Below are 18,487 nucleotides of genomic sequence, written 5' to 3'. Positions count from 1 at the left end.
CAATAAAAACAACCACCATCATCATCCATTTTCAAATCTCCAACCCTTCTTCTTTTACAATTACCATTACAAACCCATTTTCATCTGCTAGAAAAACCCAATGCAATATTTACACTCACAGTCATACCCAAGAAATGTACAATGAATCCCAATTCTTCCACCATCCATGGCACTCTTCAAGATGTCTGCCTTACCCTGCTCAATAAACATTCTCATTTTAGAGTCTTAACAATCCAGCAACAGTGTAGAAATAACAAGGTTTGTCATAAGCCTGTTGGATCGTATCGTAAGAACATAAATGGATTATGTTCTCACGATGATATATAGGATCCAACGAGCTACCAGTATCGACAACGAAAAGTACATCGAACCAACCTTCTAGGGTAGTTTTTGATGTTTCTCATCTTTCTGGTATCCTCCATTTTGGCTGAGCCGTTTTTCTTTTCTTTAATTACTGCTGCTTTCTTCACTCGTTTGGATTCCACTTCCATGGCTCTTGACAATGCTTCAACCTTCTTCACCAGTATCTGTAAAACGAATCACCTCTTTCAGTAATTCATACATACATAAAGGGAACAGGTACTACTGCTTCACCTTTATTTCTTCATCTTTAGCATTCAAACTGCTATCTTTAGCCTCACAAAACTTCCTTAGATTGATCACCTCTTTCTGAAGCCTGTCGTACAAATAGCCTGAAACCGTATCTTCGGCACCACTGTCCACGTTGTCACTGTCTTTCCGTACGTTAGCATCGGCATTTACCTTTGTTTCTTCGTTTTCCTTTTCGCTACCATCAGCAACCTTACACCTAGACGCCCACAAATTTTTCCTTACCATATTTTCTTCTGGTGCAGCCCTATATTTCAAGCTGCCACCTTGTCTCGTTCTAGCATTGGCTGTTTCGGTTTCTATGCTCGGCCACTGATGTGAAGAGCCACTTACGGTGGAACCCCTTGGCTGTGAGTTAGACCTCTTCCTTAGTCCACTGCTGCTTGTTAAAAGAGTTAAGATATTGCTGGACTTGACTGGTTTAGGTGACAAACTTGACACATGTTTTAAGCCATCTTCTAATATCTTGAGCCTTAGCTTGAATTTCTCCTTAAGCTGTGCTTCTGCCTTTGCTGTTCTCTCTGCCACTGCTAGTTTGTCCTTCAATCTTTGCATCTCAGCCTGTAAACACACGAATTTCGTGATTCATCGATCGATAAATATGTTACTTTCGAGGAAATTTATTGCCATTGACTTACATTTGTGAGCTTATTGAATAGCTTAGAGTTTCCAAGAATTTACCTGCAGCAGCCTCCTATCGTCCAGCCATTGCTTGACAGGCATTACTTTGTCATTCTCATCCTTCCACTCATTCGCTACAACGGCCGCCACACGGTTTGCCGAGACTTTAGCCCTTGCAAGCTCTCTCTCAAGTCTCCTCTTTTCTTCCTGCGTTAATCAAAACTCATTGCTGTTAATAACTATACTAGGATAGTTCTTGTAAGCATGGAACATACATTAAGTTCGGAAATTTGTCTCTGATAGTCACGGGTAGAATTAGCAGCAGCCCCACCGGCCAAAATTGCCTCCTCGAGTTTCTTAATCGTTTGGCTTAGCTTTTCGACCTCTAACACCTTCTGCCGATTGGTTTTCTCAAGGATCTTGTTCTCCTCCTGCATTAAGACATACAATTTCGACATGTTTAAACGGTCTCGAATCCCTTACGAGGAGGGTGTTCGCTCGGTCGGTTCGGTTAACTTGCCTGACAAATCTCAATCTGTCTCCTTAACTCAAAATTCTGGTTTTGAACCTCCTCAACTATCAAAGCCCTTTCCAAAGCACTTCTCAGAATCCCCTCTGCTTTGAGCAGGGCGGACTCTTTCGATTTAGTGAGACGTTCTAACGCCCTCTTATCCTCCTGCAGCGCTGCGATCTCGTGTCTGTACATTTTAATCTCCGACTCGAGAGGAGCGATGACCGATTTGATAGAGACACCATCATCATCCTTCTGATTCGCATGCACTCTTCTGAGAGTTGCTTCAGCAGCAAACTGAGCAGCCAATGCATCTTTCTTCTCGATTGACAGCCTCTTGATTTCGAGGTTCTACGATTGAATATGACCAATTCGCAAGCGTTAGCTAAACATATAATAAAAGTACAGAAATCACTATCAACAAAACTAAAGGCACCTGACCTTAAATTCAAGGACATTCTCAGTGACCCTATGTTTCTCATCCAATTTTTGAACTTCACTCTGGAGCTGCACATTAAGCTACATGAATCCAACCTAATAACATCAATTAAACACATCATCAATCCAACATAATTTCACCTACTTCTTGTATGGCCTTATCCTTCAATGCTTCGGTTGCTCTCAAAGATTTGATTTCAGCCTGTGCAGAGCCTAACTTCCGTTCCTTTTCTGGAACAATATTCACAATGGTCAGTAACATATAACATGACATGTTCAGTTTCAGAAACAAAATCATCAGACAACCTTTGAGTTGGTTCTGCAATCGGGTGAGCTCTAACACGACATGTCCCACAGGCGCGAATGATTCCTCGGCACACACCATTTTTTTGATAACGAGTTTATATTTCCGGCGCTCGGTACTGCACCCAAACAATACCAGCAGCAGCAGCAACAATAACAGAAGACTTGGGGTTGTTATGGAACAATATCTATAATTACACACACATATATATATACACACAGACACGCACAAATGGATTTAGTATTATAGTTAGAGAAAGTGACAGAGTCCATTACTTGAAGGAATTGACCGCAAAGAGAGGAAAGCTTACCTTAATCTTAAGCAAATATCCGAAAGCAACTAAGGTTCACTTTCATTCTTATTATCATTATCTTGACAATGATGTCAACTTTTCATTTCCTTTCTCTAAATGATTCATTATCATAAATATAATACTAATTACCACTTAAACCTAATCATTGTTTGTCGACTTTCCCAAAAACTAAATCCATTAACTATGTATATGTATGTATATACATGCGTTGTACAAAAAGTGCATTAGCTGGTGCCATTTGCAGCGAACTTTAGTGTATGACAGATAAATCAAAAAGCAACTAAGCCAATAATAGGGAGACAAATCCGAGAATTTTGATTCATCTTTATTCTAATCATTTTATAAATTGAAATGCTTTGCTTGGTTGTCATTCTTTTCAACATTCGAGCTATTTTCATGTCAAAGTTTATAATACGATGATTCATTGACGGTAAATATTTGACGAAGATTTTGTAACATGGTAATGTCATGGTGAAAGATCCTCCTTCTGGAAGAAAAAAATGGATTCCTTAAGCGCTAAATATTGCAGAAACCAAGGGCTTCTTCTTGTAAGGTTCACGGGGGCTTTCAAACACGCTTTGAATGAACCAAGTTAATGAGGCGTTGATGACCCTAATCCATCTTGGCTTAAAAGTCATTGAGGATCGAATATATAGGGTATTGTTATTTAGGGTCAATTCTACCGATCGTCCTTGAAATATGACTCAAACTTTTAATTGGTCCATAAACGTTAAAACATTTTAGTTGAGTTCTTAAAAGCATAACATCATATCAATTATATACTACACAAATGGTCCTCCGACTATAGGGTGTTGTTGTATTGAGTCTCTCAACTATTAAAAGTTGCAAAATGATCCCATGACTATATGGCGTTGCTTTGTTGAGTCCCTTAATTATTAAAAGTTACAAAATGGTCACCCGACTATTCATATGTTCTAAACTAGTTCTTTTTCGTTAAAAAAATAATGACAAATTGAGCTAGATATTAACACGTTGACTGAAATGTGATAATCATTTGAGATTTTGGGATCATATTTTATCATATCACAATTAACATATTAATATTCAACTCAAACTATCATCATTGTTTAAACAGAAAAATAACGAGTTTAGAACATATTAATAGTTGAGTGATCATTTTGTAACTTTTAATAATCGATGACTCAACAAAGCAATATCCTATAGTCAAATGATAATTTGTAACTTTTATTAGAAGAGGTGAAAATTTTATTTAACTAATATTTAAACTAATAAAGACCTAAAATATTATACTACCAAAAATTTAGAGGGTCATAGCCCGTCCCTCCCACCCAACAAAGGCTTCATCCTTGTTGTTCTTAGGCTTAGCTTGTTTTCATTGTGTAACCTCTTCAAACTTCTTATGTCTGCGTCGCGCAGACCACACGCAGACATTAGGCTTCGCAGACCGTTTGTTTTTTAGAAGACATAAGCTCTTCTAACGTCTGCGCGAGCTCTTCTTGGTGCAGACATAGTTTTATGTCTTCAAAAGTCTTCAAACCATTTCAAGAACAATTATAAAATATGGTTATTTATTAAAATAATTTTAAATAATTTAATAAGGTTATTTATTTTAAAACAATTTGTTTTAAAACAATTTATTATAAAATAATTTATTTTAAAATAATTTATTATAAAATAATTTATTTTAAAATAATTTATTATAAAATATAGATTGATTTATTTTAAATAATTTATTAGTACGGATTGATTTATTTTAAAATATCGATTGATTTATTTTAAATAATTTATTAGTATGTATTGATTTATTTTAAAATATGGATTGATTTATTATTGTAGTTGTATGGATTGATTTATTTTAAATAATTTATTAGTATGGATTGATTTATTTTAAATAATTTATTAGTATGGATTGATTTATTTTAAAATATGGATTGATTTATTATTGTAGTTGTATGGATTGATTTATTTTAAATAATTTATTAGTATGTATTGATTTATTTTAAAATATGGATTGATTTATTATTGTAGTTGTATGGATTGATTTATTTTAAATAATTTATTAGTATTGATTGATTTATTTTAAAATATGGATTGATTTATTTTAAATAATTTATTAGTATGGATTGATTTATTTTAAAATATGGATTGATTTATTATTGTAGTTGTATGGATTGATTTATTTTAAATAATTTATTAGTATGGATTGATTTATTTTAAAATATGGATTGATTTATTTTAAATAATTTATTAGTATGGATTGATTTATTTTAAATAATTTATTAGAATGGATTGATTTATTTTAAAATATGGATTGATTTATTATTGTAGTTGTATGGATTGATTTATTTTAAATAATTTATTAGAATGAATTGATTTATTTTAAAATATGGATTGATTTATTTTAAATAATTTATTAGTATGGATTGATTTATTTTAAAATATGGATTGATTTATTTTAAATAATTTATTAGTATCGATTGATTTATTTTAAAATATGGATTGATTTATTTTAAATAATTTATTAGTATGGATTGATTTATTTTAAATAATTTATTAGTATGGATTGATTTATTTTAAATAATTTATTAGTATGGATTGATTTATTTTAAAATATGGATTGATTTATTATTGTAGTTGTATGGATTGATTTATTTTAAATAATTTATTAGTATGAATTGATTTATTTTAAAATATGAATTGATTTATTTTAAATAATTTATTAGTATAGATTGATTTATTTTAAAATATGGATTGATTTATTATTGTAGTTGTATGTATTGATTTATTTTAAATAATTTATTAGTATGGATTGATTTATTTTAAAATATGGATTGATTTATTTTAAATAATTTATTATTGTAGTTGTATGGATTATTTAAAATTCAGTATTGTAAAACTAAAATTATTTAAATCTCGGTATTGCAAAACTCTTTTAAGTTTAAAAACCAGTTTATTTATATTTCAGTTCATTTTAGCAGTCTGCAGACATTAAAAAACAAACAGTCTTCTTCTTGTAGACTGCAGACTTTTGGTCCACCTCTTCTGCTACAGATGCTTGCAAATGTAGTCTGCAGACTGCATACCTTTTACCTCTGCAAAAACAAACACCACCTTAGTGTCTTCTACAATCACCCTATACACAAGGTCAACTAATTTTTCTATTAAATATATTTTACTTGAACAATCGCTCACGACCTCCATCTTCTATAGGACTCCTAATTTTTTTATATTTATAATTGAGGTCACTAATTTTCGTAATCATACTATTTATCTTTATAATCGAGTCTTTTATTTTTTTCAATCATACTTTTTTACATTTATGATTGATAATCTTAAGTTTTTAAATTCCACTTTGTACTTTTATAATTGAGCTCCTAATTTTTTAAGTCTCACTTTCTACCTTTATAATTGATGCCCCTAATTTTTTAATCTCACTTTTTACCTTTATAATTGAGGCCTCTAATTTTTCAATCCTAATTTTTCAATCCTACTTTTTACTTATATAATTTAGACCCTTAATTTTTTCAATCTCAATTCCTACTTTAAAATTGAGACCCTAATTTTTTTAATCCCACTTTTTATCTTTATAATTGAGATCCCTAATTTTTTTAATCATACTTTTTACTTTTATAATTTAGACCCTAATTTAATCATTTTTATGATTTATTAATGTAATATTAAATTAATTGTTCAAAGTAATAGTATATACTTTCGATTTATAATGGTCTATATTTTAGTTTCGCTCAAGGCCCCAAAAATATATGAGACCACTCTACCTACACATGAGTCAACACATCTCATTGTTATCTACCACTCTATCAATTTAGATTTTTCTTAAAGTTATTTTAAACTCACAAAAATATTTACTATTTTTAGAGTTTAGAGACTTTGTTAAATTTAAGTAGTTTGGAGTGTCGGTTAAAAAAATCTGAATAGTAACAAATATTTTTTGATAAAGACGAGCACCATATCCTGAAACTATTCTTGTAGAAAGGTTATCAAAGAAGATCAAAGTGGAGTGAATTTTTATCAAATTTGGGTGAATTTCACGAAAAAACAATAGACTAATAAAAAGAAAGAGAAAAGAAATATAAAAGCTATAGTATTGATTTTGATCATTTTTTGTAATAAAAAAAGAACTTAACGTCCACATGATCACATCGTTAATGATATATTATTAAAAATCAAATTTAAAAAGTTTAACGATAAAACCAAATTTTTTTTATTTTTCAGATATCACAGGCCCAAAAATCCAACGACTAATGATGTAATATATTTTTGTTGATGTTATATATATATAGGTTTTGAGTTTGGTAAATTATTGTTTGATTGCTTGAAGGCATCTTGAAAAAAATTGGACCGAGGGCTTTAGGCCTGTTTTTGTCTGAAGAAATCAGAACGGGTAAGAGTCCATCCACCCATAATTAATTATAGTTTTCATTGGTTCGATTATATGTTTTTTTTTTATAATTGTTGATACAAATATAACACATGAAAAGATGCATAAGGGTTGATAATTTGGTATCGGAGAAGTATCAGAAAAAGTAAGATATGCGTTTCGTGTCCCAACTACTAATCTAATCTAATCTAATCTAATCTTAATAAAGAGCAGCGCCCACTCGATTGAGGAACAAAGCAAAGCAACCGCCCAATCCCATTAGTGGGCAAAGCATCTATTCCCAACACACATCATTCGTTTTCATTCTTTTAAAACAAGATTTTAATAATGGTTGTGCGAATTCGGAATCCCAATCCAAAATTATTGTTTAATCGACCTACCCTTATTAGTTTTAAACTTATTGATATTAGCTTTAATTTGGTCTAAATATCATTTCAGTCCCTTTATTACAATATTGAAATTTGTGATCTCATCTTTTTAGTTTAATTTAACATAATCTACTCATCCACTTCTATAATGTTATCTTTAGGTCCAATACTAAAGTCAATAAATTTATGTTAATTATAAAATTTTATCATAGTACGAGACTATGAGGACTCATATGCTCACATGCATTTCTCCTTAATTTCCTTGTTTGCTTTCTTATTGCTTAGTAATGAAGCCAATTGATATTCGGCAGAAGTTGAATCAATACCTATATCATGTCACCGTAACAATTCTCGTCTCGTTGATCGTTACCTTTCTATTGTACACAGTCCCGATGTTAGTAATGCACAATCCCACATAGAGTGGGAAACACATTGGGATTGAGTATTTAAGGTTTTCATTCTCCATTCCCTTGTTGAGTGATAGAGAATAAGGAGGTTCTCGCGCACCGTCACTGTCATTGTCCGTCCGTCTCGCCTCGTGCTCGTGGCAATAGGAATTTCTCTCTCTTGTATTTATAGGCTACTAAGTCTGTACGAATTTTATATTTGCAGAGAGTAACATTTGTTTAATTAGTTGTATTGATTTCTGAAATTTAAACAAACATTTTCTGAAATTAATCTGTAAACGTTAAAATAAACCTGGCTTATTTTACGTCTCTATTCAAGATAAGAATTAAGCTATTAATTTTGCTAGTTATAAGAATTACAGAAGTAACTGCCGGAGTTACAAATGTTTGTGAGTTATACAATATATCTGGACACTTTGAGAGCCAAATTCATTTGTTTAAAGATAGAAGTTACACAAAGTTAATTTCGAGAAATAAAATCAGATTTGTTTCTCATTTGTGTTGGACGAAAGTGCCCTTATATCTAGCCTATAAATAGTGAGCTCATTTGGCTTCTCAACTCATCCCACAATTCACTCAAATATCTCTGAAATCTCTAAAAGTTTTCTAAGCTTTTGAGTCTTTCTGGCGATCAGAAGAGTAGTACCACCAGCAGTCTACTTTAATTTCGGGTGTACAGAATTTGGAGCGACCGTGTTAACCTCGGGGGACGATCCACTATTGGAGTGATTACACACATCGAGGCAAATTCGTTTCTAGGGCACTGGTTTTCATTGACACGGTTTTGGTTGATCAAATATTTATTTTTATTTATTTATTTCAGTCAGTGCTAACGGTATGATTTTGCAGTCAACTTTACCAACAATTTAGAAACGAATTCATATACTACAAATATGACATCACCTTTGAGCAAGCTGATTCCCGATCTTTCCAAGCTTGACACACTAGATGGAAAAAAAATTACCGAAGGTGATCCCAACGGATACTGATATTCTTCGAGCAGCTTAACTTGGATTACGTTTTGCTCAAGCCACCACCTACAATTTCGTCAACCACCTTAATTACCAGAGACAATGCTGGTACGGTCCAATCCGATGTTGCCTTAGTCGCTGCTGCCACTACTACCGAGAAATATGAAAAGGACAATAAGACAATGGGAGGACATATTTTTAGCCACATTTCTAACAAATTATTTGACATGTTCCTTATATAAAGAAATACCAAGGCAATTTAGGACACTTTGGAGAAGAAGTACGGTGCTGACGATGCAGACATAAAGAAATATGTTGTCGGAGAATGGTTCAAATTCCAAATGACAGACGATAAGCCCATAATGGATCAAGTCCATGACTACGAGAATCTGGTGGCCGACATCGTTACTGAAGGAATACAATTGTGTGAAGTACTCCAAGCTAATATCCTCATCGAAAAGATGCCCAAGTCCTGGTTTGACTACCGCAACTCTCTCAAGCATAAGAAGAAATATATTTTACTTGAGGAACTGGAGGGCCACATGAAAATTGAGGAGGCCAACCATCTAAAGGATAAGGTTACAAGTTCTTTTAGTAATATGTCTTTTTAAATCTAACTTGTTGAATCTGGTGGTGCCTTAGGGTATAAGTTAAAAAAAACTATGAAACGAGGGAATCTAAACAAAAAGATGAAACCTCATAAGGACGCCAATTTCAAGAAACTGGGAAAGTCTAATGCTAATGAAAAGACGCTCAAGTGCTATGTTTGCGGTCTAGCCGGATACAAAGCCTTTGAATTCCAACACCGCTCAGACCGCCAAAATGACAATAAGCTAAAAAAAATATGTTGCGGAGAATGATGATGATATCATTGCTGCGGTGTTTTTCGAAGTCAACCTTGTGGAGAAATGTTCTGAATGAATGATTAATACCGGCGCTCCAAACACTTCTGTGCAAGAAATGATTTTTTAACCGAGTTTCGAGGATGGGAATGAAGGTGAACGAGTGTACATGGGGAACTCCAACCGTTCTGAAGTGCTGGGCAAATGCAAGGTTTTACTCAAGCTAACTTCTAGTAAAACTTTAGCCTTAAATAATGTTCTGTATGTACCTCCATTGCATAGAAATTTAATAAGTGGCAGGATTTTGAATAAGACATGCATTAAGTTAGTTTTGAGGTAGATAAACTTGTTATTTCCCGAAACGGTGATTATGTATGAAAATGTTTTTTTTTTATTTTAAAATGAGGGCTTATTTGTCATAAAAACTCAACTTAATGAGAATAAAGCTGCCACTTTCACTTATATTATTGAATCTATTGATATTTGGCATGCTAGATTAGGACACATTAACGTTCATGCTTTAAAAAAATTGATGAAAATGAATATTGTGCCTAAACTAGACATAACTAGCTTTAACAAATGTGAAATTTGTGTAGAAGCTAAGCATGCTAAACCTCATTTTAATACCGTGTCTAAGAGAAAGACTGAATTGTTAGAACTCATTCATACTGATCTAGAAGACTTTAGAAACATTAAAAGTAAAGGAGGAAAACATTATTATATAACCTTTGTAGATGATTACTCGAGATACACAAAGATTTAACTCCTTAGAACTAAAGACGAAACTGTAAACTTCTTTCTTATTTATAAGGTAGAAGTTGAGAATTAGTTTGATAGGAGAATCAAACGTCTTAGATCTGATAGAAGTGGTGAATACAAATCGAATTTCTTAAAAGAGGTGTGTGAGAAGAATGACATAATTCACGAAACTTCAGCCTCTTATTTTCCTCAACAAAACGATATAGACGAGAGGAAAAATAGAACTTCAAAAGAGATGATGAACTCGTTGTTGATAAGTTATGGATTATCTGACAACATGTAGGGAATGCCATTTTATTGGCAAATCATATCTTGAACTGAGTACCTCACAAGAAGTTAGATTATTCTCCATACGAGTTGTGGAAATGATACACTCCAAATTTACAATACCTGAAAGTGTGGGGGTGTATGGCTAAAGTGGGATTGATGAATTTTAAGAAGTTCACCATCGGACCTAAAACTGTTGATGCAATGTTCATAGGGTATGCTACAAATATTATCGCATACAGATTCATACTTCTACAAGACTATTCTATTTGTGAGTTGAGAGATGTCATTTTCTTCAAAGATTCTTTACCCTTAAAGAAACCTAAACTGAATGAAGAAACACAAATAGAAAATATTCCATCCACTTCTTTTAGTGTACCTGCTAGGTCTACTCAAGAAATTGAATTCGAACCTAGAAGAAGTAAAAGACAAAAAAAGGAAACCTCTTTTGGACCAAATTTCATAACTTCCTTTATTTCTAAGATAAATGATTTAGACTCTCTTTCTGATCCTATAGCTCAAATATTTTTGTTAGATGAGGATCCTAAGACTTATGAGGAAGCTATATGATTTATCAATGTTAGTTTTTGGAAAAAATGTTTTTAATGATGAACTATAATCGATAATGTCTAATCATACTTGGGAATTGGTTGACTTACCTAGGGGATTTCGAACTATTAACAACAAATGGGTCTTTCGGAATAAATTGAGGCCATATGGTTCTATTCAGAGGTACAAGTCAAGGCTAGTTATCAAAGAGTTCACTCACAAATTCGATATATACTTTTTCGATACCTACTCTCTCGTAACAAAAATCTAAAAGATCCGGGCATTATTTACTTTAGCCTCCATTCACAAGTTGCAATACATCAAATAGATGTAAATAATGCATTTCTGAATGGAGACTTAGATGAGGAGATCGATATGGAACAATCTCTTGGTTTCGAGGCACCTGACATGGAAAACAAAGTATACAAACTTAAAATGTTGCTTTGGCCTCAAGCGAACTCCTAAACAATGGTATGAGAAATTTCACAGAAGTATTCTTAGTTTTGGTTTTGTTATGAATGGTTTGGATACATGCGTCTATTCGAGGATATTTGGTGTTGATTGTGTCATCATAACTTGATATGTTGATGACATGTTGATTTTCGGTAACAACATTGAGTTCATTAACAAAACAAAAGATTTCGTGTCCATTAAGTTTGATATGAAATATTTTGGAGAAGTTGATGTAATCATAGGAGTCAAAGTTAACAAAACTAAAAAGGGTTTTTTTTGACTCAAGCACTCTATATTGAAAAAATGTAGAAGAAATTCGACAGTTTTGGCATCGTCCCTATTCGAGCTCCTTATTACCCTAGCATACATCTCTTTAAGAATAAAGGAAGTAGCGTTTCCCAAATTGAATATGCTAAAATGATCGGGAGCCTAATGTTCTTAATGAACTATACTCGGCCTGATATTGCCTATGTTGTGAGCAGACTTAGTAGATATACCCATAATCCAAGTAGTGAGCACTGATTTACTCTCATACGCTTATTCAAGTATCTTAAGGGTATAAAGAATTGGAAACTTGATTTTGTTGGCTATCATGTGGTACTGGAAGTATATTCTGACGCCAACTGGGTTTCTGACAATGATGAGGTAAGCTCTACGAGCGGGTATGTTTTTACTTTGGGTGGAACAACAATCTCATAGAAATCTGCAAAGCAAACTTGTATTGATTGTTCCACTATGGAGTCAGAGTTTATAGCTCTTGACTTAAATAGGTAAGAAGTTGAGTGGCTTAGAAATTATTAGCTGAATTTTCGTTATAGGGAACACTAACTCCTCATGTTTTCATATTGTGTGTTTCGCAAGATGTGATATGTGTGGCAAAGAACCAAGTTTACAATGGTAAGAAAAGACACATTTGCATAAAACATGAATTTGTTAGACACTTGATAATGAAGGGAGTATTATCCTTAGAGTATGTGAAGTCAGTAAGAAACCTAGCTGTTGAAAACATTTTGATGTTTCGATATAACAAACTAAGTTTAAATAAATTTTAAGATTTTACAAATGATTTTCTAAGTATATTCGATTTAATTAATCGAATATCAAATTATTACTTCAAGTCTTTCAAGATCAATTTTAAACCTTACTAAATGTGTAAAATTATGTTTTATACTTAAACTATTTTTTAAACAATTTTCACAAAGTATTTTGAACCGAAATCAAGCCTAAAATCAATTTTTAAAAGTGATGCACTAATGCGTCAATCCATGCATCGATGCACCAATTAATTTTTCAAACATCGAATGCATTTTATGCATCGATGCACATACCATGCATCGATGCACTCAGTGCATTTGATGCATCGATGCACTCAGGCTTTTCAAAACATCGAATGCATTTTATGCATCGGTGCACACTTGGTGCACCGATGCACTAAGTGTTCCAACGGTCAAAATATTTGAATTTTATACTGATGCACCATGGGTATGCATCGATGCACTAACGCTCCCAACTAAATTTAATTAATTATTTTCATACTTAAACGGCTCTATTGACTCCACTAAGCATCCCCAACGTTCAGAATCATTTGAAGGTGTATTTAAACAAGCTTAGAACCTATTGATCGATAACAAGAAACAACAATCAACAAGAATCAAGAGAGAATCAAAGAGAAAGCATCAAACCTCAAGTTTGAGCATTTCAAGCCTATTTTTTATTCAATATTCATTTTACTTTCAAGAACATTACTTGTACTCAATTGTATTCATTTTTTAGTGTTCTTTTCTTTGTTCTAGAATTGTGCAAACAATCTACCTTGTGAGGATTTCCTTGTAAGTTTTCAAATTTGTAATCTACTCTTTGAGAAAGAGTGTTCTCAAGAATTGGGGTATATTCCCCAATTCTTGAGAGAGTTGTAAGGTTATCTCTTTGGCCTCAAAAGAAAAAACAAATTAGTGAATTTGTTGGAAAATTATTAGTGTGGATAGCTAAGGTAGTGGACGTAGACTTTGATTGAGAAAGTCAAACCACTCTAAATCGCTGTGCAATTACTTTCAATTTTTTGCAAAAGCTTCCACCAAAATTTTAATTATCAATTCACCCCCTCTTGGCCGATTTCGTCGATCGATTAACTCAATAATTAGTATCAGATCCTCACTCATTTGAAGGTTTAATTGCCTCTTGAGTCGATTCGGGAAGAGTTACATCGATTATCAAGTCATCAATGGCCTCTACTTCAATTGTCGACTCCGATCTTGATTCGATGCCCGTCAACAAGTCTCCTTTCTTCAATGGAGCTAAATATGCCTATTGAAAGAATAGGATGATGTATTTCATTCAAGCAAGTGACATGGGAGCATGGAATGTTGTAGAAGATGGATATATCAAGCCTATCACTCATCCAAGATTGTGGAGTGAAGGAGAGACAAGAATATTCCAGCTCAACTCCAAAGCAATCCATATCATATTTTGTGCTCTTGGACCAGATGAATATGGAAAAATTTCATCTTGTACAACCGCAAAAGAAATATGGGATAAACTACAAGTCACTCATGAAGGCACCGATGAGGTAAAAGAATCTAAAATTAGTCTTCTAATACATAGCTATGAAAATTTCAAGATGAAACCAAATGAAGATATCAAAGCTATGACGGATAGATTCTCAACGATTTTCAATGGTCTCAAATCATATGGAGAGATCATTCCAAATGAAAAGCTTGTGAGGAAGTTAGTTTACTCACTTCCAAAATCGTGGCAATCCAAGAAGACGGCAATCATCGAGGCTAAGAACCTAAAATCCTTAACTCTTGAAGAGTTAATTGGTTCCCTCCTCACTCATGAAATGATGCTTGAAGATGAGGTGGACCTCGATAAGATTGATGAGACACCAAAGAAGAAGGAGAAGAAGAAAAACATTGAAGTTGCTCTCAAATCTATAAAAGATGAGAGTGATTTAGATGAAGATGACGATGACAAGGAAATGGCAATGTTTTCCAAACGGTTCAGAAAAATGATAAGACCTTACCAAGGAAGAAAATTCAAACGAAATGAAGGTCTTAAAAATGAACCAAAAGAGAAGGACCCTATCATTTGCTATGAATGCAAAAAGTCGGGGCATGTCAAATATGATTGCCCATAATTGAAAAGAAAAGGTCAATCAAAGAATAAGCACAAGGCTCATGTGGCTACATGGAGCGATGAAGAGAGTTCTGATGAAGAGGAACAAGAAGTAGCAAACTTGTGCTTGATGACATTCGGGGAAGATTCTAAGGTAACCTCTAACTCATCTGAATTAGATGATTTATCTTATGATGAGTTATTAGAGGAATATAATGGGTTGGCTTCGGATTATGAGAAATTGTTTTTAAAAAATAAAAAAGATGACTCAAAATTGAAAAATGAAAATAAGCTCATATCCAAGACCAACAATGATTTTGAAAGTAAAATCAAAGATTTGCAAATCAAACTAGAAGAGTTTGAAAAGAAAAATTCGGATTTTCAAAATTTACTTTCAAAGTTCAATGATGATCATCAAAAGAAAATTGATGATCTTAAAGCTTCTTTTGATAAAGTTAGAACAAAACGTTTTGAAAATGAAGAAAATTCAAAATCCAACTTTGTTAGAAAAAGTTTTAAAAACTACAATCATAGAGGTCCTCGAAGAACCTCTAATGGAAAAATCGTTAGAAGTATATGGTTCCTAAAGGACTCATTACTACTAAAGATAAAGATATCCTACATAAATGGATACCTGAGGGACTAGGATTTTGGAAACTAATGAATATGGACCCAAAAGAATTTGGGTACCAAAAATTAGAAATTAATCTATGTTTGTAGGAAAAGGAGCATTGCTACAAGGCACGAGAAACAAATTCAAACTCATGGTACCTTGATAGTGGATGCTCAAGACACATGACCAGAGACAAAATCCGGTTCATAGAGCTTAACGCCAAAAATAGAGGAGAAGTGACTTTTGGTGATAATTTAAAAGGTCACATCGAAGGTATAGGTACCATAGGTAATACCTCTTCCATACAAATTAAAAATGTTTTATATGTGAATGGATTAAAGCATAATCTCTTAAGTATTAGTCAATTATGTGATAAAGGATTCAATGTCATGTTTGAAACTAATGGTTGTAAAGTTATTGACATTGCATCTAATCGGATTATGCTTGTTGGTCATAGAATATGAAACATATACATGGTGCATTTAGACTCTATTGATATGACTAATTTATGCCTAGTTGCTAAGAATGAGCATGATAGTTGATTATGGCATAGGAGACTAGGACATGCTAGTATGAGTGTTTTACAACGACTAATTCAAGGAAATTTAGTTCGAGGGTTGCCTAAGCTTAAATTTGATAATGATAAAATCTGTGATGCTTGTGCTAAAGGAAAACAAAAGCGAATTTCTTTTAAATCCATTAATGATGTATCAACTAGTAGAGTATTACAATTGATCCATATAGATTTTTTTGGGCCAACTAGGACTACTAGCTTGGGTGGAAAACAATATGCATTTGTCTTGGTAGATGACTATTCTAGATATACTTGGGTTCTATTCTTAAGTACTAAAGATGAAGCATTAGAAAAATTCATCACGTTTTCAAAAGTAATCCAAAACGAAAAAGGTTACTCTATAACTAGTTAGGAGTGATCATGGAACTGAATTTGAAAATCTTGGATTTACTGATATTTGTAGTTCTAATGGTATTAGTCATAATTTTTCAACACCAAAATGGATTTGTTGAGAGGAAAAATCGAACTTTAGAAGAAATGGCTAGAACCATGCTTTGTGAAAACAATTTGCCAAAATAATTTTGGGCAGAAGCCACAAATACCGCTTGTTATGTTGTAAATCGAGTAATGATTAGGTCAATCTTAAAGAAAACTCCATATGAAATTTTAAAAAAATAAAAATTCTAACATTAGCTATTTCATCCTTTTGGATGTAAATGTTTTATTTTAAACAACGGTAAAGACAATCTTGGCAAATTTGATGCTAAAAGTGATGAAGGAATTTTTCTGGGTTATTCCTTAAATTCTAAAGCTTATCGAGTATTTAATAAAAAAACTTTAGTTGTAGAAGAGTCTATACATGTTGTTTTCGATGATAATCCCCTTCTGAGGAAGGATTCTTGTTTGAATGATGATGTAGGTATTATAAATATAAATGACGTTAGAGAACCATCATCAAATGAAGAAATGAAATATGAGGAAACTCAAGATCCTCTCGAGAATCCAACCATTGAAGAAAGGGAAGTATCTTACCCAAGAGAGCACAATTATGTCAAGGATTATGAGATTATAGGTGATCCATCCAAAGGGGTAACAACTCGATCTTCTCTTAGAAATATTTGTAATTATGTTGCATTTATCTCATGCATAGAGCCTAAGAATATTAAAGAAGCATTAAAAGATGAACATTGGATTATGGTTATGCAAGAAGAGGTAAATCAATTTGAGAGAAGTAAAGTATATACATTAGTTGAAAGGCCTAATAATAAATCTACTGTAGGCACTAGATGGGTATTTAGGAATAAACTGGATGAGAGTGGTAATATAGTGAGAAACAAGGCTAAACTTGTTGCTCAAGGCTATACTCAAGAAGAAGGTATAGACTATGATAAAACATACACTCCCGTAGCTAGGATTGAAGCAATTAGAATGTTATTAGCATTTGCATGTTTTCATGAATTTAAATTATATCAAATGGATGTTAAAAGTGCATTTTTAAATGGTTTTATAAAGGAAGAAGTGTATGTGGAACAACCTCCTGCTTATGAAGATTTAAAATTTCCAAATCATGTTTTTTAGTTGACAAAAGCACTTTATGGTTTAAAATAAGCTCCTAGAGCTTAGTATGAAAGATTGTTAAACTTTTTAATTGAGAAAAGTTTTTCAAAAGGGAACCCTATTTTCTTATTCTTTCAAATGTCTAAACCTCAAAACACCCCACCGTTCATCCCTCTCTCACTCAAAAATCTCATTTTCCTAAAAAACAATGAAATATTGTCGGAATCTTCGAGCTTTTCAACTTCTTATCCTGCTCTTATCATCAATTCGTGCAAAACAACATCTCATTCTCATCAATCCGAAATTTTCAAGGTAATATTTCAAAAACCTCTATTTTATCATATTCTAATCTTAGGACTAGTTTTAATTAGTTCTAGGATGAACATTTTATCGGGCATTGATTGTTTGATGACTACAAACTAGATTTTACAACCAATTTCATCAAAAACTCACAAATTTTCAAAGAAATTTTTGAATTTTTGAAATAAAAAAAAATCAAAAATTTGAATTTAATTTTTAAATTTGATGTTTTTGATTTAATTATGTTGTTTTCATAAAAACTATACATATTATGATTTTACAAAAATTGTTTTCAAAACTATGCCCATTAGGATTCAATTTAGAGAACCTTGAATTATTGTGGACTCAATTGAGTTTTGGGATTGATTAAATTGCATACATGTGTTTCAATTTGCAGGTTATATTCCTTTTTCCGACTCCTAAACCATGTCTAATCCCAAACGCCCTAGAACTTCATCGAGTCGTTCTCGTTCAAACAAACCTCCTAATCCCGTTCCTCCTCCACCTACATCTCTATTAGGATCTTGTTTTAACATGCCTGAGCGTCGTAGAGATGAATTGTACTCTAGGTACATAAATTCTTTTCAATCTTATAG

The 18,487-nt window shown here is 32.6% G+C and overlaps 1 protein-coding gene across 2 annotated transcripts; it reads right to left on the bottom strand.

Annotated features, from left to right (window-relative positions):
* Positions 1-24: 24 nt before the first annotated feature.
* On the bottom strand, positions 25-2,650 carry LOC120120146 (microtubule-associated protein 70-5-like). Of its 2 annotated transcripts, XM_039139854.1 has the most exons (9): positions 2,486-2,650; positions 2,325-2,410; positions 2,183-2,248; positions 1,751-2,092; positions 1,506-1,661; positions 1,291-1,437; positions 595-1,170; positions 376-527; positions 25-195 (listed from the first exon to the last, which is right to left on the bottom strand). In XM_039139854.1, exons 1-9 carry the CDS (start codon positions 2,562-2,564, stop codon positions 177-179), a joined length of 1,623 nt encoding a protein of 540 aa, XP_038995785.1. In that variant the 5' UTR covers positions 2,565-2,650; the 3' UTR covers positions 25-176. The 2 variants fall into 2 exon arrangements, with proteins under 2 accessions (XP_038995785.1, XP_038995783.1); XM_039139852.1 differs by lacking the exon at positions 25-195 and having other exon boundaries at positions 324-527; positions 2,486-2,649.
* Positions 2,651-18,487: the final 15,837 nt, after the last annotated feature.

Source organism: Hibiscus syriacus, unplaced genomic scaffold, assembly GCF_006381635.1.
Source record: "Hibiscus syriacus cultivar Baekdansim isolate YM2019G1 unplaced genomic scaffold, ASM638163v2 tig00110332_pilon, whole genome shotgun sequence".
Classification (NCBI taxonomy): domain Eukaryota; kingdom Viridiplantae; phylum Streptophyta; class Magnoliopsida; order Malvales; family Malvaceae; genus Hibiscus; species Hibiscus syriacus.
This window is presented reverse-complemented; position numbering and strand designations above follow the sequence as displayed.

Bases quoted from the DNA above. Each gene is read 5' to 3' on its own strand.
- LOC120120146 (XM_039139852.1), bottom strand. From the start codon at position 2,564: ATGGTGTGTGCCGAGGAATCATTCGCGCCTGTGGGACATGTCGTGTTA. The intron at 1,438-1,505 runs GTATGTTCCATG...TGATTAACGCAG, and splicing joins GACAAATTTCCGAACTTAAT to GAAGAAAAGAGGAGACTTGA. The intron at 528-594 runs GTGAAGCAGTAG...TTCGTTTTACAG, and splicing joins CTAAAGATGAAGAAATAAAG to ATACTGGTGAAGAAGGTTGA.